At 40.9% G+C, this 27174-nt stretch overlaps 1 protein-coding gene and 2 non-coding genes across 6 annotated transcripts in view; all 3 read right to left on the reverse strand.

The window, feature by feature from the left end:
• MAK (male germ cell associated kinase) overlaps positions 1-27174 on the reverse strand; it is a 50137-nt gene that overhangs the window by 19168 nt on the left and 3795 nt on the right. For all 4 annotated transcript variants that reach the window (XM_025265681.3, XM_044926983.2, XM_025265683.3 and 1 more), the window contains exons 2-8: positions 22926-23258; positions 18194-18248; positions 16788-16909; positions 14596-14675; positions 10227-10359; positions 4547-4718; positions 3403-3570 (exon numbers count right to left, since the gene is read on the reverse strand). In XM_025265681.3, the coding sequence (XP_025121466.2) occupies positions 3403-3570; positions 4547-4718; positions 10227-10359; positions 14596-14675; positions 16788-16909; positions 18194-18248; positions 22926-23026 (831 nt within the window). In that variant the 5' untranslated portion in view covers positions 23027-23258. The remainder of the gene's footprint in view (positions 1-3402; positions 3571-4546; positions 4719-10226; positions 10360-14595; positions 14676-16787; positions 16910-18193; positions 18249-22925; positions 23259-27174) is intronic.
• TRNAC-GCA lies at positions 18719-18790 on the reverse strand. The gene has a single exon. It is a non-coding gene; the product is annotated as a tRNA-Cys (tRNA).
• TRNAQ-UUG lies at positions 26411-26483 on the reverse strand. The gene has a single exon. It is a non-coding gene; the product is annotated as a tRNA-Gln (tRNA).

The following is a 27174-nucleotide window of genomic DNA, read 5'->3' on the forward strand; positions in this document are numbered from 1 at the left end:
AGAAAGACAATAACAAACACATACTTATAAAGCCTAATTTAACAATATACAAGCAAAGAGAAGATTACTTAGGGGATAGAATATAAAAATACTAGTTAAAACAAGAAAGAAAATACTAGTAAAAATGGACACTATCTAATTGGATCGGTCATCAAACTGCTGCTATTACGTGGAAGTTGGGTGGGGGGACCTGATGATTGGGTGACACAGTCTTGAGCAGGGGTTCTGGACTGGGGAGACTTTGCCCCTTAGGAGATATTTTTTATTGTCACAATTCAGGGGATGGGGAGTGCTCCTGGTGTCTAGGCATGCTGCAGGAATGCTGCTAAATATCCTACAACGAACAGGACAGCCCGCCCCCGACCCATCCCCTCAGCAAAGAATCATTGGGTCAAAAATGTCAGGAATACCAAGGAGTACTCTGGCCACCTGATGCAAAGAGCCAACATCGGAAAAGACCCTGATGCTGGGAAAGATTGAAGGCGGGAGGAGAAGGGGACGACAGAGTATGAGAAGGTTGAATGGCATCACCGACTCAATGGACATGAGTTTGAGCAAGCTCTGGGAGTTGGTGAAGGACAGGGGAGCCTGGGGTCACAAAGAGCGGGACACGACTAAATGACTTAACAACACCGGGGTTGATGACAATTGGTCTGGAGGCTGTCTGAAGGTTTATCTGCAGCTCAGCTGTGCATATAGATCTTTGTCAGTATTACATGTCTGGATGGGGAGGGAAGTTCCCAGTTCTATTGTTGTGTGTGTGTGAGTGTGTATGTGTGTGTTGGTGGAGGGTTGCTCCTTAAGATAACCAAGTCCAGTTCTCCTGCACCTCCTGCCCTAAGCCAGTCCCCACCCGCCATGTAGAGGCAGAGCCATGACCCACAGTGAACTTCTTAGCTGCTCAAGGGCAGATTTTGAAGGAATAGAGGCAGCATCCAGAACTTAACCTCTCCCTAACTATGGCTCCCTGCTTCCACTGAAAAGCCCAGCCCTGAAATAGTGAACAAGACAGAGGTTAAGGGCAGGGAGGTATGTTTTGGCAGAAGTGGGGGGAAGTTTTATTCTGAGTTTTCCCCTTAGACACTTCATTCTGTCCCCTACCACACCCCATGCATGTGTTAATCACGCAGACACTGCTTGGTGGAACTCAACCACTGTAGATGATTTAAATACATCAGTGCCTGGCAGCCAGGAGGCAAATTCTGAATCAAGTAGTCCCATTAATTAGCATGTCAGTATTCCTCAGGCAAGAATGTACACATTTATAAGAGTGTGTTTTGCAATTTCAAGGCTTCATCTGTAACTTTTCCCCTTTAAGATACCAGCTACCATCCTTAAAGAAACAGGAATTCTTTAAAAAATAATAACATTGTTTCCTGTTTGTTGAGGGAATACTGATTGCATACAATAAGGAATGTATAGAAAGTTCTCAAGAAGAAATTAAAATTATCTCTAAAGCCAACACCAAAGAGAAAACTACTGCTCACATTTTGATGCTTTTCTTTTTAGTATTTCTTTTTAGTCTTTCATTTACATTACCTTTCATATACATACATATGGTGTGGCAAAAAAAATAAGTAGATTGTATTTACCATAAAAAATAATTGTTAAGTGATAGTAATTACAACAGTGAAGTTACTGGCATAAGATCCTTACAGTTGCAGAAGCTGTTAAGTCTGTAAATACACATGTATTTATAAAAAATGAAAACAGAAAAGCCTATTACCACTCAAAATGTATTAAACTATGAGAATTCCTAATAGAAAATGACCCTATTAAAATATTTTGTGACTGTGCCTTTTGCCATTTACCTTAATTAACAATATCTCACTTCCACCAATTATTGACTATACAACATTGCACAAATTATGCAATGTCTGAGTTCCTAGTTTGTTTATTTTTAAGCAGTGATAATGTGTACCTAATAGAGTTTTTGTGAGGACTGTCAGAAATTTTACATAAAGCCCCTGCTCAATAAATATTAGTTATTGTCATCAATTAATAACAGCATTACTGTTATAATAATAATACACGAGTACTTGCTTGCTTGCTTGCTAAGTCGCTTCAGTCGTGTCTGACTCTGTGCGACCCCACAGGCGGCAGCCCACCAGGCTCCCCCGTCCCTGGGATTCTCCAGGCAAGAACACTGGAGTGGGTTGCCTTTTCCTTCTCCACACGAGTACTAGGGTGGCTCAGATGGTAAAGAATCTTCCTGCAATGCCAGAGACCCAGGATGGATCCCTGGGTCAGGAAGATCCCCTGGAGAAGGGAATGGCAACCCACTCCAGTGTTCTTGCCTGGAGAACCCCATGGACAGAGGAGGCTGGTGGGCTACAGTCCACGGGGTCGCAAAGACTCGGACACGACTGAGCGACTAAGCACACTTACGCCAGCACCTTCACTGCCGTAATTACTGTCACTTAACAGATGATGATTTTCTTGTAATACACACAATTTATTTTTTTGGCCATGCTGTGAAGCATGTGGGACTCTTAGTTCCCCAACCAGGGATGGAACTCGTACCCCCTCCTGTGGTGGAAACGTGGAATCTGAACCACTGGACTGCCAGGAAGTCCCGTTACAGATTACTTTAATATCTGATAGGGCAAACTGTCTACCCTTACCACCATCCCCCAAGTTACTTATTCTCATTCAAGCCTGTCTTGGTTATTCTTTCCTATCTGTTCTTCCAGTTGATCTTTAGAAAATATTTTCCCAAATTAAATTTTTAAAAAGCCAAACCATTATTTGGTTTATTTCAGCACTTAATGAATAGTTAAATAACAATAAGAACACCATAAAGCCCATAATGACTTTTTAATTTATGCCGTTTGCAGATAAAACTGTACTGTTTTTAAGACCACGAGACAAGGTTCCTCTGTAGGTGCTGAGGCTATAAGTCACAAAGAAGCCAAGCGTGGGTATCATATGCTGCCCTCTTGTGAGAGCCGGAGAGAGGACGCTCCATTCCTGTGGTGCGTGGAGGGAACAGGACTCCTCCAAACCGCAGGAGAGCAGCGGAAATTCTACGAGGCTGTCTAACTGAAGAAATGCTCTTCTACCACCCATGACAAGTTGCTTCCTAATTAGCTTGTCCCATGCCTGAATTTTTATCATTAGAGATTGATTCCTTTCAGCCTCAACCTCCGTAGGGTTCCTCATTTGAACCATAAAACACAGAAAATCACTGGAGTGGCTATTTTTTGCAATCTTTCCAAGAATCTTACACGCCTGGAAGTTAATTCATTAGGTACAGTGGGTGCCTTAAGTTTTAGGGCTTAATTCTCTTGGTAAAATTCTGGTCGAAAATAGACTTGTCTCTGCAAAGGAAGATACCCCAGATATAGTAAAACCTCAAATTAAAAGAAGAAAAAAAAGCTATACCAAGGAGATTTATCTTACCTGGCTTGCTGTTGGTCGTTTCTTTGGGTCCCAGTTCAACATTTCAGTCATAAGCTGAATGGCTTCGTTACTGGCATTGGGAATAAGAGTTTTTAGGTTTATAGGAACACACTGGGGAAAGCGGAAATTCATAGAGGATGCAAGCTGGTACCCTTCTGGCCAGTCACTCTGTTGAAGGAATATATGAGTGGGGGAGAGAAAGCAATAAGAAAATTGTTTTTAGTGATCAGTTTAATACAAACATAGTAATAATATAAGAATCCCTCATGTATGAAGTGTTGACTCATAAATAAATGTGAAAATGAAATATCCGATGGCATACCTAGCTCAGTGCTACAAACAGTATAGACAGAACACTGAATTAGGAGTTAGGGGAAAAAATGAGAAGGCACTTTTATAAATTTCAAAATGTGAATGATGATGGTGATGATGGCACCCAGGTGAGTTTGAACAACTAAGGACAAGTGATTTACAAAGAGAATAACTATCACAGAGATCCTCATTATATGTTAATGCATTGCCTCCGATGTCAAAACCTGCACACAGCTGGGAAATGACGGTTTTGATAAACTTTTAATAGCTGCGTTAACTTGTCTAATATTAAGTATGAGGCACACACCCAAGTAAGGTGTAATTATATATATTTAAACTTATTAAATAAGTACAACTCAGAAAGTGAAGTCTAGCTGAGTGCAATAGTTAATTGAAAAGTCCTAATTTCAAGAAATTCAATATCTGTGGCAGAGGTATATAAAAGTAAACAAGAAAAGGTTAAGAGAATATAAAATCTAGGACACTTGGCATTAATAAGTTGATTCCAATGGACATTCACAGAACAAGGAGGAAAGATTCTGGAGCAAGGATGTCTCCGTAGCCATCAGCTGGTCATCTGCTCGAAGTTAAATATATAGAACTCTAAATATAGAAAATCCTCCCTTATGTTCTTCAAGGGAGGCAAGCACCATTTTTCCACAACCTGATAGAATTCTAGCTTCTGCAATCCTCATTCCATGCCAATTTTAAAAAAAGATTATAAGAAAATTAACCATTAAAGCATAAGCCTATTTGAAAAATTCAAATAGCAGCTAGCTTGCCAAAAGTTATAAATAATGAAAAGTTACAACTTAGGGACAAGAGTACTTACTTTTTTAGGCGTCCCTAAAACCTGGCAAATCTTGAAGATTTCATCGACCTCACTTGTCCCCGGGAAAAGCGGTCTTAATGTATACAGTTCAGCCATTATACTGCCAACAGCCCACACGTCGATGGGGGAGCTGTAAGCCGAAGATCTTAATAAAACCTCAGGAGCGCGATACCTATGAAAAGGGAACACAAAATCGAGCAGGCCATTCTGGGTGTCGTTTCTGAGACGGAGGGACAGCAGGCTCTCGTTTTGTTTGGTCGTGCATTTCGGTCAAGGACGGGGTGTTAAATGCCTGTCTGTGTATCGGGCATCTGCACAGTGTGTTGGGTTTCTATTGGATGGAGCAGATTTTTCCTGACCACATACATGTAGCGGAGCTCGAGACAAATATCAATGAACTGTCCAAGTGACCTAAGATAGGAACTCCAACAAACAGATGTGAAAATGCTATATAATATACTAAGGAAAGGGGGGGAAGCTCTGAATGGAAGCAGATATATCCTAAATGGGAACAGCTGTGTAATTTTACAATGCATTACATCCTGATACATTCATATGAAGGACAGAAAACAAAAGATTAACAAAGATTATCCCTGAGTAGTGAGCTTTTCCGCCCCCTTTTTTTTAAATTTATTTTATTCAAGTATAGTGATTTACAATGTTGTGTTAATGTCTGCTGTATAGCAAAGTGATTCGGTTATACGTGTATACATTCTTTTTCAGTCATTATGGTTTGTCACAGGATATTGAGTATATCCTGTGCTTATTTATCCTTTTTTTATTTTTTTTGCTTATCAGTTTGAAAGCAGCAGTTCCTCAACTGACTCAATTCCCTTAATTGATAATATAGTATATTCACAGAGTTGTGTATCCATCATCACAATCAACTCGAGAACATTTTAATTATCCCCCAAAGAAACCCCACATCACTCCAACAGCCCTGGGTCCAGCGTCTCTAGTCTGCCACCTATCTATTGATTTGCCTGTTCAATCACTTCACATCAATGGGACCATACACTGTCTGGTGTTTTGTGACCAGCTTCTTTCACTTAACATGTTTTCAAGGTTTATCCATGTTGTAGCATGTATCAGAACTTCCTTCTCCACAAGCTGGAATCAAGATTGCTGGGAGAAATATCAACAACCCTAGATATGCAGATGATACCATACTAATGGCAGAAAGTGAAGAGTCTCTTGATGAAAGTGAAAGAGGAGAGTGAAAAAGCTGGCTTAAAACTCAGCATTCAAAAAACTAAGATCATGGCATCCAGTCCCATCACTTCATGGCAAATAGATGGGGAAAAAGTAGAAGGCCTGATAAATTTTATTTTCTTGTGCTCCAAAATCACTGCAGACAGGGACTGCAGCCCCAAAATTAAAAGACGCTTGCTCCTTGGAAGAAAAGCTATGACAAACCTAGACAGTGTACTAAAAAGCAGAGACATTACTTTGCCAACAAATATCTGTATAGTCAAAGCTATGATTTTTCCAGTAGTCATGTGTGGATGTCAGATTTGAATAATAAAGAAGGTTGAGTGCCAAATAATCGATGCTTTCAAATTGTGGTGCTGGAGAAAACTCTCGATAGTCCCTTGGACTGCAAGGAGATCCAACCAGTCCATCCTAAAGGAAATCAACTCTGAATATTCATTGGAAGGACTGATGTTGAAGCTGGAGCTCCAATACTTTGGCCACCTGATGTGAAGAGCCTACTCACTGAAAAAGACCTTGATGCTGGGAAAGATTGAAGGCAGGAGGAGAAGGGGATGACAGAGGATGAGATGGTTGAATGGCATCACCGACTCTACGGACATGAGTTTGAGCAAGCTCCAGGAGATGGTGAAGGACAGGGAAGCCTGGCGTTCTGCAGTCCATGGGGTCACAGGGTTAGACATGAGTGACTGAACAACAACAATATTCCACTGTATGGCTATACCACATTTTGTTTATCTGTTTATTGGTTGTTTCTACTTTTGGGCTATTACAAATAATGTTGTTATGAACAGTCACAAGTTCTTGTGTGGACATATGTTTTCATTTCTCTTGGGTATACACCTATATGTTTATCCACTGAGGAACTGCCAGACTGTTCTGTACCATTTTGCACTCCTACCAACAACCTATGAGGGTTCCAATTCCTCCGCATCCTTGCCAACACCTGTTACTATGTTTTGATAGTTTTATGAGGCAAAATTATTTCAAACATTTTGCCAGGTTTAGATACTGAAAACAAATAGTTTCAATTTCACTCCATTTCAGTACAGGATCTAAATTTACCCAGCTGAAAATAGAAGCTCCTTAAAAAGATTCTTCCCCGCAAGAGGAGATTTTCCAATTCTAACTATACATTTAAACAGATCAAAACTAGTATACTTTGAGCTCTTGGCATTTAATCTGTTCAGTTCCTCTTTTGCTTTTGTAGGGATAAAAATCATTATCTTCCTGTTTGCAAACCTCATTTTCAATAATTCCAGTTTACTATAAACTTCAGAAGCGTGAGTTTTTGGCGCTGTTTATCAAAAATTCTGAAGGAAGATTTCCAAGGGATTTGAAACAAAATGCAACCAAAATATAAAGGGATTATGTACAAAAAAGCTAGGTACTACTGTAAATTATTGAAATTGACTTACAAAGTAGTTTTTCAAAGGTTCAAACAATTCTAAAATTCGAATGACAGCAAAGAGAGAAAAATACACAGCCATGCTGCGGCAGTCTTTGAAGTCAACCTCAATGTCATCAAAGAAAATCTGTGGTTTGGTTAGGCTCTGTGTGTATGTGTAATGTGTATATTTTGACAACTGCAACTTGTTATTTTGTTAGAATGCAATTTAGCAGCTTATTTGGAAGCAGTTATAAAACAGATGTGCATCTTCATCAAATACCCTTCAGCTTTCTAGGTTTCTTAATTTAGTAAGAATACTGTTTTAATGATGTTCAGCATCATTAAAACTTGTATTTGGTTTATCACCGCAAAAAGAATGCTATTTTCAACGCAAAAGTTTTTTTAACTAAAATTAAGTAGCATTCTCAGTCATGTCAGCCATTTCACTTTTCAAAGAATGACCTTCCTAAAGCTTCATATTGATTCCATGGATTGTGATGAAAAAAATCAAACCATTATTAGAAATAAGGTAACTAATTTTTCTCTTCAAAGACAGTTTGAAGACACTCATTTTTTTTAAACTGTTTAAAATTTTTTAAAAAATTAAAAAGAAAAAAAAAGCTGGCATTGTTAATTAGCTGTGTGTTAAAGTGTGACCTTGGTTCACTGTCTCTCATGTTAGCAGCTAAGACCGGGGGAGAAGCAGGAAGCATAGAGTGTCAGGGGATCAGACGTGACCCAGCTCACTTTAATTAAACTCCTGATCACAGGCCCCGGCCAAGACTGTCCTGAGCACACCGGGACATACTGCCACCCTTTCCCGGCTCCGTCCTCAGACTGATTCATTCTTTAACCACACTCGCTCCCTCAGTGACCTCATCCAACCCTGTAATTTTAAACACTGAGATCTCCCAAGTTTACGTCTTCAGCCCAGCCCTGCCCCCTGAACCCAGGTCATAGGGCCCGCCGCCTACTATGACATCTCAGGGGCACCCCTCCCCTGAAAACAGCCTCCCCCAAACCCGGAGCTCCGCAGCAGCACCACCCCCATCAGGGCCCACTCCAGCCTCCCGGCTGCTCACAGAAAAGCCCCTGAAGTGCCTGACTCCTTTCCTTACTCCCTTGTCTGATCCCCCATATCTGCTCTGCCTTAGAAACACAGCCTGCGTCCTGTCCCTCTCACGACCTTCACGGCCACGAGAGCCAAGTCATTTTCTGCCATCTTCTGCCCCAGTCTCCTCCCTGCTCTCCCAGTTCTGCCTGTGCTCCTCTAAATTCTGTTTCCAATCCGGCATCTCAGAGCCCCCCAAGGGTCTCCCCAGTTCTCACAGATCAGCAGGCCACCCCCGTCCTTACCATGATCCACAGGGACCTCTGAGATCTGCCCACCCCTCAAACACCCTAACCTCGTTTCCTGCTCTTGCCATGCGTGTTCATTCTACTCTGTGCATAGCGTTCCTGCCTCCAGGCCTGGTCTCAGCATTTACACTCAGCATTTTCTCCGCCTGAAAAGCTCTCACCAGCACCTCCCCACCCCCGCACCCCAGCATCACTGAGACCTTCTGTTTAAAACAGCAACACGGGGACTTCCCTGGTGGTCCAGTGGCTAAGACTTTGCCTTCCACTGCAGGGGATGCAAGACCATGCAGGACAAGGTCTTCCAACGCAGGTTCGATCAGGGAGCTAAGAGGCCAAAAAACCCAAAACAGACGGACAAAAAACAGCAACATGCCCTTCCCCTCCCGTGCCACCTCCAACCCCGTGTCCCTTTCCAGACTTAATTTTTCTCTGTAATAATTTTTCTCAATATCACTGATATTCAAATATTCTTAATTGCTTTCATTGGAGTATAATATAAATACTTTGGCCAGCTGATGCGAAGAACTGACTCACTGAAAAAGACCCTGATGCTGGGAAAGACGGTGGGGGAGGAGAAGGGGATGACAGAGGATGAGATGGTTGGATGGCATCACTGACGCGATGGACATGAGTTTGAGCAAGCTCTGGGAGTTGGTGATGGACGGGGAAGCCTGGCGTGCTGCAGTCCATGGGGTCGCAAAGAGTTGGACACGACTGAGCGACTGAACTGAACTGATACATACAGAAAAAAGCAGGTGTCCCAGGAATACAGCTTGCTGAATTTTCACAATTAGAACGGACCCAGCACCCAGATCAAGGGACTGCATGTTGTCAGCACTCCAGATGGTCCCTGTCCTGCAGTCTTCCAGTCACTTCTGCCCCTAGCCGCTATCCTGACCTTTAACAGCATAGATTAGATCTATTTTTGTACATTAAGTGGAATCCCGTAACGTGCTCTTCTTCCGTTTGGCTCTTGCTCTCCGCACTGTATCCGTGAGATTCATCAAACTGCTTATATAGTTTCTAGGCCTCTCATTCTCGTTGCTATAAACCAGTCAAGGCATCACATCTCAGACTTCCCAGACGTGATGGAGCTCTGATGTCTTCTGATGGACCTGTGTATGTCTCTCTGTTGGTAACTCATGACATGTTTAATTTGTTTGTGCACTGGCTGTCATGTAAGTAGCATGAGGCAGAGATTCTTTTCTGTTTAGTTCCCTTCTGTGTTGTTGGTGTTTAGTTGCTCAGTTGTGTCTGACTCTTTGCAACCCCATGGACTGTAGCCCCCCAGGCTCCTCTGTCCATGGGATTCTCCAGGCAAGGATACTGGAGTGGGTTGCCATTTCCTTCTCCAGGGGATCTTCCCCACTCAGGGATTGAACCTGTGCCTCCCGCATTAGCAGGTGGATTCTTTACCACTGAGCCATCTGAGAAGCCCTCACTTCCATGTTCCCAGTGCCTAAGATAGTATCCAACAGTAGGTGTTCAGCAAATATTTGTTGAATGAGTGAATGGATGTGTGAAATCCTTTTTCCTTCTCTTTTTATTAATCAGAAGAGTCATGAGCCAATCTTCCTCTCTCTCCAAAAAATATTAAAAAAAAATCAGTTCTATATTTTAAGTACTTGATATAGAACCTCCAGAAAGATACAGAACAATCTACTGTAAGAAAACTTCACCAGGGACACACGTCTCCGGACAGTTGCATAAACTACTTACCATCTGGTGGATACATAGTCCGTATACGGGGGCTGTGACCTTAGTTCTCTCGCAAGTCCAAAGTCAGCAATTTTCACAAGTTCTGGGCCCATACAAAGCAAGTTTTCCGGTTTCATGTCCCTATGGAAAAAACCTTGGTAATATAGAGAGGAAAAACAATAAATCATCGTATCTGGACATATTTGATTTATTAACAAGATGAAGCTGAACCTCTGTTCTAATTAGGAATGTGAACTTAGGGGAAAAAAAATAAACCTTATTTATTGTCTATAAAATGATGGGAGGTGGGGACCCTGCTTTCAGAATAATTTGGCAAGAAAATTCATACAGTATATATGATGGGTAAAAATAAATATGCACATGTATTTCCTTTCCTTTTCTTTTTTTTAATGTTCATTTATTTATTTGGCTGCGCTGGGTCTTAGCTGTGACATACAGGATCTCTGATCGTCACTGTGGCACGTGGACTCTAGTTGCGGCATGTGGGATCTAGTTCCCTGACCAGGGATTGAACCCAGGCCCCCTGAATTGGGAGCGCAGTCTTAGCCACTGGACCACCAGGGAAGTCCCTCCATTAGTATTTCTGTTTGTAGATCTGATGCGTTCAGGCACTGGGTTAGGTACTGCCACATTACGATTATCTCTGTGAATCTGCAAAGCAGCCCTATGGAGGCCCTGTGATCACGAGTGTGTAACAGACGAGGTTCAGCCTGGAGAGAGGCGGCCATGTGAAGCTCAAGGAGGGTTGTGCATCAGTTCACGCCAATGCAGCTGGTCTTCCTGCTGCTGGCAGTTTAACCGCAATTCCTTGAGTATAATCACTTATTTGAGAAGTGCATTAAGTGCAATGGGAATGTGCTTATTTACCGAACTAATGTATAAAATAGATGGTTCCTGAAGCTACCTGGCAGCCCCATGAAAATGAGGCAAAAAGCCCTCCTTGCAAACGTCTAAGGAGTATGCAGAGCACACTGGCTGTACACAGATGGCCTGTATCCTAATGACCCTTCTGGGTGGAGAATTAAGAACGGCCTGCTCATCGGTTGTAGGTGATCGTCATCATTCCAAGAGGGTTTGAGCTCAGAAGACTTTTCTAAGCCTGAACTGTTCTAATCCCTTCAGAGCCGTTGTGGGCTGTGTGTGACATTGACAGGTGGACTCGGCACCCCTGGTACCCCTTACTCCAAATAGCTATTGAGATCCATTTCATTCACTTTCAAGAGAAACATGTTGCACTTTCAGATGAAGACAGGAGAGGGAGCACGTGACATTAATCTATAAAATCTTAGAGAATTAAACCGGGAGAAGGCAATGGCACCCCACTCCAGTACTCTTGCCTGGAAAATCCCATGGATGGAGGAGCCTGGTGGGCTGCAGTCCATGGGGTCGCTAAGAGTCGGACATGACTGAGCGAGTTCCCTTTCACTTTTCACTTTCATGCACTGGAGAAGGAAATGGCAACCCACTCCAGTGTTCTTGCCTGGAGAATCCCAGGGACGGGGGAGCCTGGTGGGCTGCCGTCTATGGGGTCATGCAGAGTCAGACACGACTGAAGCGACTTAGCAGCAGCAGCAGAGAATTAAACCAGAGTTGAAGTTTTCCCCACCTTATATAGTATAAATATATTGGTAACTTGGTCCTATTTTAACTAAAGTATTAGCTCAATTTTTTGACAGCTACTATTTTAAAAGTGTCTGTTTTCTCAAAGGATTACATCTGAGACGTTTAAATACAACAAGAATAAATTAGCTTTTATAAAAATGTCTATTGTTCTTGAGTCTGCTTTCCCAAATCACTATGTAGACACTTAAAAAGCCATCTCTAGATTACCCTTTACTTTTAGCAGCAATTTTTAAATCCTAAATTAGTTTCCTCTTTCAATCCCTTATGCTCTGAAGTTGCTGGTTCAGTTCAATTCATTTCAGTCGCTCAGTCATGTCCGACTCTTTGCAACCCCATGAACCGAAGCACGCCAGGCCTCCCTGTACATCACCAACTCCCGGAGTCCACCCAAACCCATGTCCATCGAGTCGGTGATGCCATCCAACCATCTCATCCTCTGTAGTCCCCTTCTCCTCCTGCCCTCAATCTTTCCCAGCATCAGGGTCTTCTCAAATGAGTCAGCTCTTCGCATCAGGTGGCCAAACTCCAAAGTATTGGAGTTTCAGCTTCAACATCAGTCCTTCCAATGAACGCCCAGGACCGATCTCCTTTAGGATGGACTGGTTGGATCTCCTTGCAGTCCAAGGGACTCTCAAGAATCTTCTCCAACACTATAGTTCAAAAGCATCAATTCTTTGGCGCTCAGCTTTCTTTATAGTCCAACTCTCATATCCATACATGACCACTGGAAAAACCATAGCCTTGACTAGACGGACCTTTGTTGACAATGTAATGTCTCTGCTTTTTAATATGCTGTCTAGGTTGGTCATCACTTTCCTGCCAAGGAGTAAGCGTCTTTTAATCTCATGGCTGCAGTCACCATCTGCAGTGATTTTGGAGCCCAGAAAAATAAAGTCAGCTACTGTTTCCACTGTTTTCCCATCTATTTCCCATGAAGTGATGGGACCAGATGCCATGATCTTTGTTTTCTGAATGTTGAGCTTTAAGCCAACTTTTTCACTCTCCTCTTTTACTTTCATCAGGAGGCTTTTTAGTTCTTCTTCACTTTCTGCCATAAGGGTGGTGTCATCTGCATGTCTGAGGTTATTGATATTTCTCCCCGCAATCCTGATTCCAGCTTGTGCTTCTTCCAGCCCAGCGTTTCTCATGATGTACTCTGCATATAAGTTAAATAAGCAGGATGACAATATACAACCTTGATGTACTCTTTTTCCTATTTGGAACCAGTCTGTTGTTCCATGTCCAGTTCTAACTGTTGCTTCCTGACCTGCATACAGGTTTCTCAAGAGGCAGGTCAGGTGGTCTGGTATGCCCATCTATCCAAGAAGTCTAAACCAATTTTATTACTAGCCTAAAAAATAACAGTAAAATACAAAGCTAAAAAAATCAAAAGACTTCATGAGGCTTTTGATTTTTCACACCACACTTGCTTCCATTAGCATAAATTAACACACGCAAAAATCAAGAGTTACCATGCTGACCAGAGTTTTAAAATGGGTTGAAGATAAGGAATCCATTACAAACAATTAAAATAGTATATATCCTTAATTTTAATTAACAAATGACTGACTTTTACCAATCAATTGTAGTAAATTATCATGGGTTTTAGATTTTGGAAGACCTTAATAGCTTATATAAAACTGGGGATTCAAGAATGTCCTTACAAGGTTTATATGGAATTCTGCATGGCATTTTTAGAAAATTCTATTTATTTCCTGTAGCAGTTAAAAGAGTAAAGAAAATATCAGATGAAACATGAAAGGAGACTAATGATGGTGAGTTTTGAATGCTTATGCTCAAAATGCAGCAATGGTAGCATAAACTTTTCTAATTTAATATCGAAACAGCTAGTGATTCTAAACATTCATTAAAATTTTTCATAATAATCATATTAACTTTTCAGGTGAAATTATTTTGGTTTGATAGAGATGCAAAAAACAATATCAGTTAAGATTAACATAAATAAGAAATTCATAAAAATAAGAACAAGCACTTGATTTAATTTCTTCAAGAACAGAAATAACTATTTATGAGTACTAAGAAAAACTAGAAAATACTATAGCTTGGGTGGCTTTAACATAGTTAAATGTTAGTAATTGGTCATGATAGATCAAAGCATTTCAACCTTTTCCAAAAGAGGAACCTTATAATTTTTTTATTTCCATGGTAAAATTAGGTGGAATAAGGTAGCAGGGTGGGTTTATGATGACTGAGACTAAATGCTGGTAATCAAACTGCTAAAAAATTCTGATATAGAGGACGATGCTGCTGCTGCTGCTGCTAAGTCACTTCAGTCGTGTCCGACTCTGTGCAACCCCATAGACCGAAGCCCAGCAGGCTCCCCCGTCCCTGGGATTCTTCAGGCAAGAACACTGGAGTGGGTTGCCAATTCCTTCCCCAATGCATGAAAGTGAAAAGTGAAGGTGAAGTCACTCAGTCGTGTCGGACTCTTAGCGACCCCGTGGACTGCAGCCCACCAGGCTCCTCCCTCCATGGGATTTTCCAGGCAAGAGTACTGGAGTGGGTTGCCCTTGCCTTCTTCGATAGAGGAAGATAATTATAGATTATAGAAATTCTATTTTATTTAGAATTGTAGAAATTCTGAAGTTTTTAAATATGTCATTTAGTAGGCACATACTCCAAAGTTGTAATTATCTAACATAATATTATTTATTTAATAATAGCTTCCATATAATTCCTATCCATAACTGACGATAATCTAAAGATGTAGGGATATAAAACCTACCATGTTTATGGATAAATGCCAGCCCCTGCAATATCTGATACATAATATTTCTGATGACAGACTCAGGGAACAACTTGTTTCTGTGAAGAAATGAACAAATAAACAGTAATGTAATTCAGTTTGTAAAAAGAATGGTATATACTGAAGGTACAGTCATAGAATCTGACACAATGTTTTGTGCACGGGTCTTCAGCTGAAATGGAAAAGGTTACTTGAATAGGAAAGGCTTGTAAATTAATCCTCATAAACAATATTTCAGGAAGTTAAGCTACCAAAAACAGTGTCAAAATGGCACTTACCCTCAAATAGCCCTTTTACCATGTACAATCGTTAGTACTTTCGTTTATACTTTTTTCTTCTTTCTTCTTTTTTAAATTATGAAAGCACGATAACACATTTATAGGAGACTTGGAAATAAGTTGTACTTTTATACTTGGAAATAATATTCTAAACAATATCATTTTTATTTCCATTTAATTTAGAAATCCAGAATAGAATCATGAAATTCCAAAGCTGACTCTTTTTTAGTGCTCATTTGCAATTGTATTAATTACTTCCACCAACAGGTTTATATATTTTTTAAAAATCGGATGAATATATTTGTTATATTTATATGTACTTAATTTTTTCTTCAAAATTATATCTCAACATATCTTGTTTATCACCTTATATATTTAAAAGAGCATAAATTATTATTCAAAGCCAAAAAGATTACCCATAATCATACTACCTGATGAATAAACTATATTGATTTTTCAGTATTCTAATCCAGTCATAATTCACATGTATAATTCTTATATAAGATGTCAGTGTATACATAAATATAATTTTGGTTTCTGTTTTTATGGGGTCGCTGAGGGTCAGACACGACTGAGTGACTTCACTTTCACTTTTCACTTTTATGCATTGGAGAAGGAAATGGCAACCCACTCCAGTGTTCTTGCCTGGAGAATCCCAGGGACGAGGGAGCCTGGTGGGCTGCAGTCTATGGGGTCGCACAGAGTCAGACACGACTGACGTGACTTAGCAGCAGCAGCAGCAGCAAGCACTTTCATAATCTTCATAGTTATCACTTCTAATGGCTACAAAATAATTACATCAGTATTATCCATTATAATTACCAACCTCTTCTCCCCTTGATAGTTACTTATTTTAAATAGTTCAGAGATAGGTGAAGCTTTGTATAGTCGTTTAACAGAATATTCTAACTGTGGTCACTATGGATATTATGTATCAGCATTAAAAAAAAAACCTGTAAGTGGATAAATCAAATAAGAAATGTATCACCACTAAAATTACAACTACATATAAAGCACGCATGCCTGCATACAGGGGCTAGGAAGAACTTGAGAAAAATAAACACTGATTTGAGAGGTAGAGGTTTTCTTTACTTTTAACTGCTATTAATGTCATAATGCTATCAGCCTGGAACATAACATATATTCAGTATTTTTGAAAGAAGGAAAAATAGGATTAAAGAAAAATTCAATCTTCATCCTTAGAAATTGAGAAAGTGTGTGTGTGTGTGTATGTGGGTGGAAGAAACAGAGAGAGAGAAATCAGCATCAATCCACTGGGAAATTCATCTCATATTTTAGGATCTTTTGCTGAACGCCTCTGGCTTTAAAGACAGGCAAAATGGACATTAAAATCCAGATGTGATCAGTAGCTACCATGAGTTGTTTCCACGCTCATGGCACATGACTGAAAACTGCCCTTGTTTAGAGATCCTGTCTGTATGTTTAAAAGGAGAATTTTCCTGGTGTTGGTAACACGTTGTTGTCGTTCACTTAAGCATTCTAATGAACCAGTTTATTAGGTCCTTTCTTAAAACCAACTTCATTCTTTCCTCCATTCCTTAATTAATCTTCACAAGAGGCATGGGAGAGCAAGGTAGATGCTCTTCTCAGTTTTGCCCAAGGCCAGCTTTATTACTGAGTATTAAACTATAGATTTTGTTTCAAAAACTATAGATAGTGTGTTTATATGAAATATTTATCTTGACTTCTAAGAGATTACAACAGAAAAATGATGGTTCTTCTCCAATTAGACATTATCCTTTCACAAAGATAACAGCTAATTTAGAGCTACCCCTTGGACCTGTATATTGCAAAGTGGGATATATTGAAAGGGCTCCTAAGGGACTGAGGGAGGAGACAGTAAGGCAAAACTTAATTTTCATAAAGACATACCTGTCTTTCATTAATTGATAGAGGTTTTCTTTCATATATTCAAATATAAAATAAAGATGGTCATTTTCTCTGATAACTTCTTTCAGTTTGATCACATTGGCATGATTAAGTTTCTTCAGAGACTGCAACAGAGCAAGTAAATATGAAAAATTGTTAAGGCAAAGGTACCGAATCTGGCAAAATCTCAACAATGCTAGGTAGGATAATTACATAATTTTTCATTTCTTCTAAATTCGTTAATGAATTATGTTTTAATACCTATAATATTTTACACATCTTAAAAACATCTTAGAACACCTATTTAGAGTAAGCAGAAAGGGCTTCCCTGGTGGCTTAGGGGTAAAGAATCTGTCTGGGAACCAGGATACGTAGGTTCGATCCCGGGTCTGGGAAGAGCCCACGTGCCAAGGAGCAGCTAAGCCTGTGCAGCATGACTACGGAGCCGGTGCTCTGGAGCCCAGGAGCTGCAACTACCGAAGCCCGAGCACCCTGGTGCCTGTGCTCTGCAATGAGAGAAGCCACTGCAAGGAGAAGTCCATGCACCCACAAGTAGTGAGGAGTCCTCGCTTGCCGCAGCCAGAGCAAGCCCGAACAGCAACAAAGACCCAGCACAGCCAAAAATAAAGAAGTAAAATCTTAAAGTAAGCAGTGATTGTTTAAGGAATGAATATAAGTGCAGAAAGAAACCAGGTCAACAATAGCTATCAAGCATTTCAGTCTGTCAACTTTTTTTTTTTTCTTGGTCATTAAATAGGTTTAACCTTTCTTCTGACTTAACCTGTGTGCAATTCCATGCAAAAGTCTCCAAAAATGTATCCACATTGTACACATAAAATATAAAGAAATGGTATGTGATAATTTAAAAAACTGTCTTTCCGTTGATAGTATGAATTAAAACGCTCTTTTAAAAGTGAGAGTGTACTTTCACGGCTATATTTAAAATGGATAACCAGCAAGGACCTCCTGTAGAGCACAGGGAACTCTGCTCAATGTTATTTGGCAGCCTGGATGGGAGGGGAGGTTTGGGGGAGAATACACATACATATACATGTATTTATGTGGCTGAGTCCCTCTGCTGTCCACCTGAACCTGTCACAACATTGTTTGTTAACTGGCTATAGCCTAATACAAAATCAAAAGTTTAGAAAAAATAAATAATAAATGGAGATCACTGGCATTAAAAAAGTGAGTGTACTTTCAAATGTGAGGGTACAGGTATTTTCTGCTCTCCACTGACATTCTGATGAGAAATTAGGAAGATAAAGACACACATAAGAAATAGAATTATTTTTGGTCTGCTTCCGACAGAGAACGAAACAGTCTCCTTAGCTACCATCCTCGGAAATGAGAGACGTGTGAGGTAGAACTGAGGTCTTCTCAGGTTCTTTTCATCTCTGGGGTTTTACCTTAACTTCTCTCAAGTTCATACATTCATCCCAAGAATAGAACTTTCTCTTCATTCTGAAATTAAAAAAGAAAAGTTTAGTGCCTGGGGACGGAGGGTGTGAAGACACAAATCACACTGCAGGCTTTCTCAGTCTATTATTAGTCTGCTTCAGGCAGGCTGTGTATCTGTCTTCCCTCCTCCTTAAAAGCAGATCATCTCCATTCTGCGCATCTCAAGGCCACTTCAGCAGGCTCATGGCTGTGTCACTTCTTGGACAAATTACCTAATGACCCTCCATGCCGCAGATTCCTTAGCTATAGCGTAGAAACCGCTGCATAAGAGAAGCTTATTGTAAAAGGCTTAGGTCAGGACTCAGTAAATATTAGATGTTCCTATTTTTACCAAATATCTGTGAAAGTGAAGCCGCTCAGTCGTGTCCGACTCATTGCGACCCCATGAACTGTAGCCTACCAGGCTCCCCTGTCCATGGGGTTTTCCAGGCAAGGGTATTGGAATCGGTTGCCATTCCCTTCTCCAGGGGATCTTCCCAACCCAGGGATCGAACCTGGGTCTCCCGCATTGCAGGCAGACGCTTTACCATCTGAGCCAGCAGGGAAGCCCCACCAGTATCTGTGGTTGGCTACAATGAGATAAGAAGGGCATCACTGCTATTACTCCTAAAATACTCTTAGTGAATCCGAATTTCACTTATATGTATTCAGGTGCTAAAAATTGAGGGCTTACTGAATTACCAAAAGATACTTTTCAGTACTATAGCCATAAATGTCTTTCTGAAATGAAGAAAGTCCAGCACAGTGCTCAATTTGAAATAAAACACAAATCAATTCAAATACAGTATAAAAGTATTTTCATCAAGTGATCAGATCTATCCAAAACTGTACATATAATCTCTATGATTCTTAAAACTAATATAATTATAGAATTAAATAATTATATAATTTTTAAATATATTTAAAATATAATTATTATTTTTAAATAAATTATTTTTATTATTAAATTAAATTAATTTATTTATTTATAAAATTAAATTATATTAAATTAAAAAATAATTATAGAATTTTTAATCCAACCTTTAGAGGCTAGTTAACATATTCAAGTTCTTTTTCAAAATTTAGTACAAACTGAAACGTTTATTCTGAAAAATCTGTACCAGCTGCAATCCACATTTACTAACATGCTACTTTCTCCTCAACAGTTACTGCTTCTTATCAATACTACCTTTAAGTGATACAGGTATCTATATGCAACAAATATAGACGTTTCTTCACAAAACAATTATCGCAATTTCTTAGACCAATTTAAAGAAATTCATTTAATTGTAAGAAGTTAAACCAATTAGTTAGAATTCCTTTTAGACTCCCTGCCAGCTTCTCTTCCATTTATTTATTCATCCAACACCTACTACATGCCCGGATGATGAAATCGGGGATGGTTACCCGTGCTTCGCATCTCACAGGAAATCGACTTTAGTTAACACAAAATAGACATACAGATCAGCTTTGAGGATCATGAGATAAACTGGCCAGGCCTCAGGCCTTTGTGATGAGGCAGTGTTTCAGATGAGACCTGCAAGACAGAACATGCCAGCCAGAGAAAGACAGCTGGAAAGAGCTTGGCTGGTTAGAAGAATGGAGAGAACTTTCACCTCAGGCTGATTCTTATTCCTTGAACGCCAGAAACTGGCTTTCAGGGCTCTGAGGTCACCTTTCCTGTTCTGCTTTTTCTCCCATAGCGCTGACCACCTTCTTACATACCATATAGTTAAATTATTACGTTTAGACCTTGTCCCCTCTCCTCAAGCACAGCAGCAAGCTCTCTGAGGACACCGCCACCTGCCTGATCAGTTTTTGTGACACAGTTTAAGTCTCAATAGATATTCACTAAATGGTGGCTTGATGGGTTTTGAAACCCACAGGTGGGGCTCCTGAGGAACTGTCCCACAAACAGGAGACCCTCTGGAATGGAACTGCCCCTCAGGTCTTTAAAGGACACAGGACTTAATAAATATTTGTTAATTTAATGAAGTGAGAGGGTCTTATCACCAGCCCCTAGAAGGACCATGGTATAGCTTTTTATTTTTTTTTTTTGCTTTTTTTTCCTGAAATGGCAGCAGATACTACAAGGTTTCTTACCAGTGACCTACAGTAAAATTTCCCAAAGGAAAATCTCTCCTGCTTCTAGGGCTTCATACATGCATATCCTTCATACATATCCTTAAAGCCTGGCTATGCTTCCCTCTCCTCTTGATAGCTTTTTCTCATTCTCAAGATCTCATTTTCTGTGGGAAGTCTTCCAAGATGATACCATAAGACCCAACCCTCATTCTCATTTTCTTATCCCTCTCTCCCTAGAAGCATTCATGGATTTTATTCATGGATTTTATTGTAAATCTTTCCAGTCCTTTTAAAGATATTTTTGCACATAAATTTATTTGTATGTAATGAAGTATTTTTGTGAATTTACATAATCACTTAACCTATAACTAAGAATGATTTCATCTCATTTTGCCTGATACTTAAACCCTATTTATTACTTTTTTCTCTTATTGCACCAGTTAGGGTCTCCAGTACAATCTTGATCGGTATGGGATACAACAGGCATACTGGTCTTAAAACCAACTTTACGGGAAGTATCTGTAATATTTCACCTTTCAGGTCAGGGAAATTTCTTTTTATTCCCGTTTTTCATTTCAGTTATGTAAGCATGCTAAGTCACTTTAGTCGTATCCAACCCTTTGCTCATGAGGCTCCTCTGTCCATGGGGTTCTCCAGGCAAGAATGCTGGAGTGGGTTGCAGTGCCCTCATCCAGGGGAATCTTCCCAACTCAGGATCAAACCCACATCTCTTAAGTCTCCTGCACTGGCGGAGGTTTCTTTACCACTAGCGCCGCCCGGGAAGCCCGTTCAGTCTACATTTGCTTACGCGATACTAATGGCTATTTGACAATACTTTATAAAAGGATTTCCTTATGTAGGTAAGATTTTAGATCATGATATTGTAAAGTTTTTAACATTTGATAAATGTTTGTTAAAGCATTTAAATTTTGGATGATCATCCTTTGGTTGAAGTGGTAATCAGTTTCCAAGACTTGTTGCAGTGGAAGCCAGCTACCATGTCATGAGAACATTCAAGTGACGATCTGTAGAACCCCATATAGAGAGAAATTATCTTTATATAAATTTGTCTTTATATAAAAAGAAGAAATTTGGACAAAGAAATATGCATCAGGGGAAGCTGATGTGGGAGGCACATGGAGAGCAAATGCCATCGATAAGCCAAGGAAAAAGGCCTAGGAGAGATCCCTTCCTCCCAGCCCTCAGCAGGAACCAACCCTGCTGACACCTTGATTTCAGACTTGTAACCTCCCAACTGTCTCAATAAATCCTTACCGTTTAAGCCAACCAGCCTGTGCTTAAACTGGCACATACAGAAGTCCAGTCTGAGCCACACTGTGTCCCCCCAAATCTGCATCTTGAAGTCCTAACCTCTCGGTACCTCGGAGAATGACTGCATTTGGAGACAGACTTTACAGAGGTAATTAAGGTTAACTGAGGCCTTTGGGATGGGTCCTAATTTGATATTACTGTGTCCTTATAGGAAGAGGAGATTAGGACCCAGACACACACAGACGGAAGACCAGGTGAACACACGGGGGAGAAGAGAACTGTCTGCAAGCTGAAGAGAGGGGTCTCAGGGGAAACCAAGCCTGCCAACAGCTCGCTCTCACACTTCCAGCCTCCAGACTGTGGGAAAATAAATACGTAGCTTAAACCACCCAGTCTGGGGTACTTGGTGAGAGCAGCCCCAGCAAACTGACACGGCGAACCAGCTTGCAAGTGCGTACTCAGGCCCTGGCCCAGCCTGCAGACGACTGTGACCTTGGCCGACCTCTACCAACACGGCAGAGAGACCTGGAGCCGGAACCACAGCTGAACTGCTCCTAAATTCCTGACCCACAGAAACCATGAATTAATAAATATTTGTTCTTGTCTTAAATCACTAAGCTTTGGGGTAATTTTTTTTAACATATGATAGATATCAAATACAGTAGATTAAAGAAATAATTAAGTTACTAATTCCTCTATTTCATCAATAAGCTCGGGGAAATACCATATGCCATTCAGAACTCAATTTGATATTATGAATACCATCTGATTTTGAGGCCTGTTGTTTTAAAGAAATAATAAGCTCTACTCTGTACTCCACTTTAAGTGCTAAAAGAGAATTCTAAGCATTACCTTCAGTCTCAGTTCAGATTTATCATGCATAAGAAGCAGAGCCCTAAATAGATAACTAATGGGAAGCTGCTGTGTAACACAGGGAGCTCAACCTGGTGCCCTGGGACAACCTAGAGGGTGGGATGCCCTTGGGAGTGGGAGGGAGGTGCAAGACAGAGGGACCATATGCACACTTATGGCTGAGTCATGCTGATGTATGGCAGAAACCAACACAACCTTGTAAAGCAATTACCCTCCAATTAAAAATAAATACATTTTTTTCAAAAAGCAGAGCCCTTATATTTTTTGCTGGACAAACCAGAAAATTAAACTCATATACGTGGGGACCAGCAGAACTCCTTTTTCGCAGTGCTGTCTCCAGAATGGCATTCCACGATGGCCTACCAAGCGTGGGGTCTGGACCAGACTTCTCTCTGCGCTTGTATAGGTTCTCAAGCAAGCAAAGGAGAGGAACAGAAAGACGGGTGAACGTGGCAGGGTCGCCCGCGGTACCTTTTGATGGCCACCAGCTCCCCGGACTCGTTGCTCTTGCCCATGAGCACGCTCCCGTACGTGCCGTCCCCCAGCTGTCTCATGGTCGTGTACCGGTTCATCTCGGAAGAATGATGCGGCGCAGGCTGTCCACGGGAAATGACGTCTTTGTTGTATATAAATATAAACGCGTCTTTTATTTTCACTCGTTTCTGCCCTTAGACCGTTGTTGCTACACTGGTGACAGGTTTTGTCATCATTAAATACAGGTTCTTCCCCAAGATTCTGTAGGTTCATAAGATACAGCAGTAAGGAATCTGGCAAGGAAACGGTGCTTCCATTCTTATGAACACCCTGTAGAAAAAAACAAGAATAAAAGGAATGTTCATTAAAGAATCGCTTCCAAAAATGTACTGGTAACCTAGGAAAACTGTAAGATATAAGACAAATTGTTAAGCACGTGCCAACAAATCACTTGTGCCATGTGGAATGACGTTCACATATGACAGACTGATGAAAATCACTGCAGAATGCTTCATTTATTAATACACGGTACCATGTAATGAAACTGAACCCAATAAACACTGACTTAATGATGTTTGTGACTCCTTTTTTTTTTTTTTAACTGACTATAATAGAATCTATGGGCTTCCCGGGTAGCTCAGTTGGTAAAGAATCCGCCTGCAATGCGGGAGACCTGGGTTCAATCCCTGGGTTGGGAAGATCCCCTGGAGGAAAGCATGGCAACCCGCTCTAGTATTCTTGCCTGGAGAATCCCCATGGACAGAGGAGCCTGGTGGGCTACAGTTCATGGGGTCGCAAAGAGTCGGACACAACTGAATGACACAGCAGCAATAGAATCTATATGAGTCCACATCAGACTGTGGAAAATCAGATTCTCCACTATATCCATTCTTAGAATCAATTTTTGCATCATGTTTAATTTGGACCGCAATCCCTTATGTGAAATTCCTGGGCCAGATGTGTTTGGTATCCAGGTACTTGCATATTTTAGAAAAGAAATAGAGGGTTTCCCTGCTAGCTCAGGGGTAAAGAATCCACCTGAAACACGAGACCCAGGTTTGATCCCTGGGTCAGGAAGATCCCCTGGAGAAGGAAATGGCAACCCACTGCAGTATTCTTGCTTGGAAAATTCCATGGACAGAGGAGCCTGGTAGGCTACAGTCCATGGTGTCAAAAGAGTCAGACTTGGCTTAGCGACTAAATCACCAACCACAGAAAAGAAGGAGGGTACATAACATCTCCCAAAGAGCAGCTTAATGTGCCTGCGGAAAAATGTACGAGAAGCACACTAAGCAAAAGAATGAAGACCATAAGTGGCCTCGCATAGTTCGGGTCGTATTTTATTGCAAATGAATTTCCACAAATTAATTTCTGAAAATTCATCTTTCAGAGCTTTGTGGATTTCAAAACTACAGAAAAGGGGTTGTGGATGTGTATATATTAGAAGGGTACAGGTTTTGACAGGTTCTGATTTTATTATCACAATTTAAAAAACAAAACAAAACAAAACCAAAGCACATAATGCCAGAGTACCTCCTTCATTACAACTGTGTTCAATAATTTCCTCCTACTCTTCTGTCTCAATTCAGCTTTCAAGGAACAATTTCTCATTTCATACCTGTTTATCATACTTATGTTGCTTTCAAAAATCTATCCTCCTGCTACAAGGCTGTATCTTAGCTGCAGAAGGTAAAAACATTTGGCACTATGGAAGGACATAGTTTGTTTTAAAATGCCTTTTATAGGGAATTCCCTGGAGGTCCAGTGGTTAGACACTGTGCTTTTGCTGTCAGGAGTCTGAGTTCCATCCATGGTTGGGGAACTAAGATCCAACAAGTGGTGTGGTTCAGCCAAAAAAATAAAATTTAAATGCCTTTTATAATCTGATGCTTCAATCAATGATTATTTTTCTTTCACTGTAGCACTGCTGCTGCTGCTAAGTCACTCAGTCGTGTCCGACTCTGTGCGACCCCATAGACGGCAGCCCACCAGGCTCCCTGTCCCTGGGATTCTCCAGGCAAGAACACTGGAGTGGGTTGCCATTTCCTTCTCCAATGCATGAAAGTGAAAAGTGAAAGTGAAGTCGCACAGTCGTGTCTGACTCCTAGCAACCCCATGGACTGCAGCCCACCAGGCCCCTCCATCCATAGGGTTTTCCAGGCAAGAGTACTGGAGTGGGGTGCCATTGCCTTCTCCGACTGTAGCACTACTTCCACAAAATAAAGTGACAGAAATTCCTTCTCTATTAGACGCAGAACTGTAGGAGCAACAAGAATACATTGTAATTGTCAAAGTACCCAAGGCTTCCAAAAATAGGCTTTTCTGCGGAAGCACAGCAGAGAAGTGCACTGAACGACGCAGTTCCCTTTATACGGGACACATCTGTCCACAGGAAGCTCTGGAAGGACCTGTGGGGCTTTTAAATAACAGGGAGTGTGCTTTCGTTTGTTATTTATTTTACTTCATTACAGATAGCAACCCCTTCAAAGGCGCTTGAGTAGTTTAGGCCACACTGACTCTGTGGCCAGGATCTTGACAAAGAGATCTCAATAGTAAATTCCATTTCTATTTAGTGGTTCCTTCATCTGGAAGAATTGATGCCTTTGAACTGTGGTGTTGGAGAAGACCCTTGAGAGTCCCTTGGACTGCAAGGAGATCCAACCAGTCCATTCTAAAGGAGATCAGCCCTGGGATTTCTTTGGAAGGAATGATGCTGAAGCTGAAACTCCAGTACTTTGGCCACCTCATGTGAAGAGTTGACTCATTGGAAAAGACTCTGATGCTGGCAGGGATTGGGGGCAGGAGGAGAAGGGGACGACAGAGGATGAGATGGCTGGATGGCATCACTGACTCGATGGACTGAGTCTGAGTGAACTCCGGGAGTTGGTGATAGACAGGGAGGCCTGGCGTGCTGCGATTCATGGGGTCACAAAGAGTCGGACACGTCTGAGCGACTGATCTGATCTGATCTGATCTGATCATCTGGCTCAGTTATGTCTTAGCAAATGGTGTCAACAAATCCCAGGAAATGCTTCTCCATTTGCCTGAAAATGAAGTTCTTTTGCAAGTGGTCTTTACATTATACATAGACACAGGTTCTAAACACGAGGGCATTAACATAGAGAAAGGCAACATCCCCCTGCACGGTTCCTGACTAAAATGTGTATTTGGTTTCCTTAATTTTTCCATTATCTAGGTAAGGAAAGATAATTTTGAAAGCTCTTTTGGGGTTTATTTGGTAATACCTGTTTATCATTCTTATATTGCTTTAAAAAATTTATCATCCTGCTACAAGGCTGTATTCTTAGATGCAGAAGGGGTTTGTTTGGTGCTATGATTAAACAAAACATGGGCTATAAAATGTATTCCTTCTGATCATTTAGAATTTTATTAAATCAGTATTTTTCAGTTTATTATCAGACGTTAAACTGCTTGACACTCTTTTTTTTTTTGGCTGCACCACATGGCTTGCAGGATCTTAGTTCCCTGACCAGGGATGGAACCCAGGGCCTTGGCAGCCAAAGTGCCAAGTCCTAACCACTGAACCACCAGGGAGTTCATCTACTGTTTGCTTGACATTCTTTTCTAGCTTCACTATTTAAGGTCTTTTAAGGAAATGTGCTCTTCAGAGGTTTACCAATTCTTTCTGGTTAAGTAACAATACAGAGAATAAATCTGTCCAAAAGGCCACAGTGTTCATCATAACAGTAACAATGTACAATAAAAAGGCAGAGGGATTAAATGGCCTAGGATCAATCAAGAGAATCAGTGATGGAGTTAGTCTAATAGTTGCATTAGCTTGTAGCTGTTTGGTTTTTCAGTGCGGTCCCCAACTTCTAAACAACCCATCCTTGCTAGCTACTACAATCACTGATGCAGCTAGAAGAACCACCTCTCTTCACTCCCAAACCATGTAGAATCTAACCCACAATGAAGGCTGCCCACCCCCACCACCCCCTAAAGATGCCTAACTCCTCACCCCAACACAGCAAGATGCTATAAACAACCTGAAGAGTACACAGAGGTCTCCCCACCCCGACTACGCCGTGGGGCTAGATCTGGCTCATGCAGATCACCTGGAAGGACGCTGAAAAATTAGGCCAGAAACAGTGAAGGCAGAGTGAGTGAGTGGGGGAGAAGGGAGTCTAATTGGAGTTCGTTAAGAAAGTTATTATTTTTACCCCACCCCCAAGTTACTGAATTAAATTTTAATGGGATAAATAGCAGCATCTTTTCTTTGCAAATC

Source organism: Bubalus bubalis, chromosome 2 (assembly GCF_019923935.1).
Source record: "Bubalus bubalis isolate 160015118507 breed Murrah chromosome 2, NDDB_SH_1, whole genome shotgun sequence".
NCBI classification, from domain to species: Eukaryota; Metazoa; Chordata; class Mammalia; order Artiodactyla; family Bovidae; genus Bubalus; species Bubalus bubalis.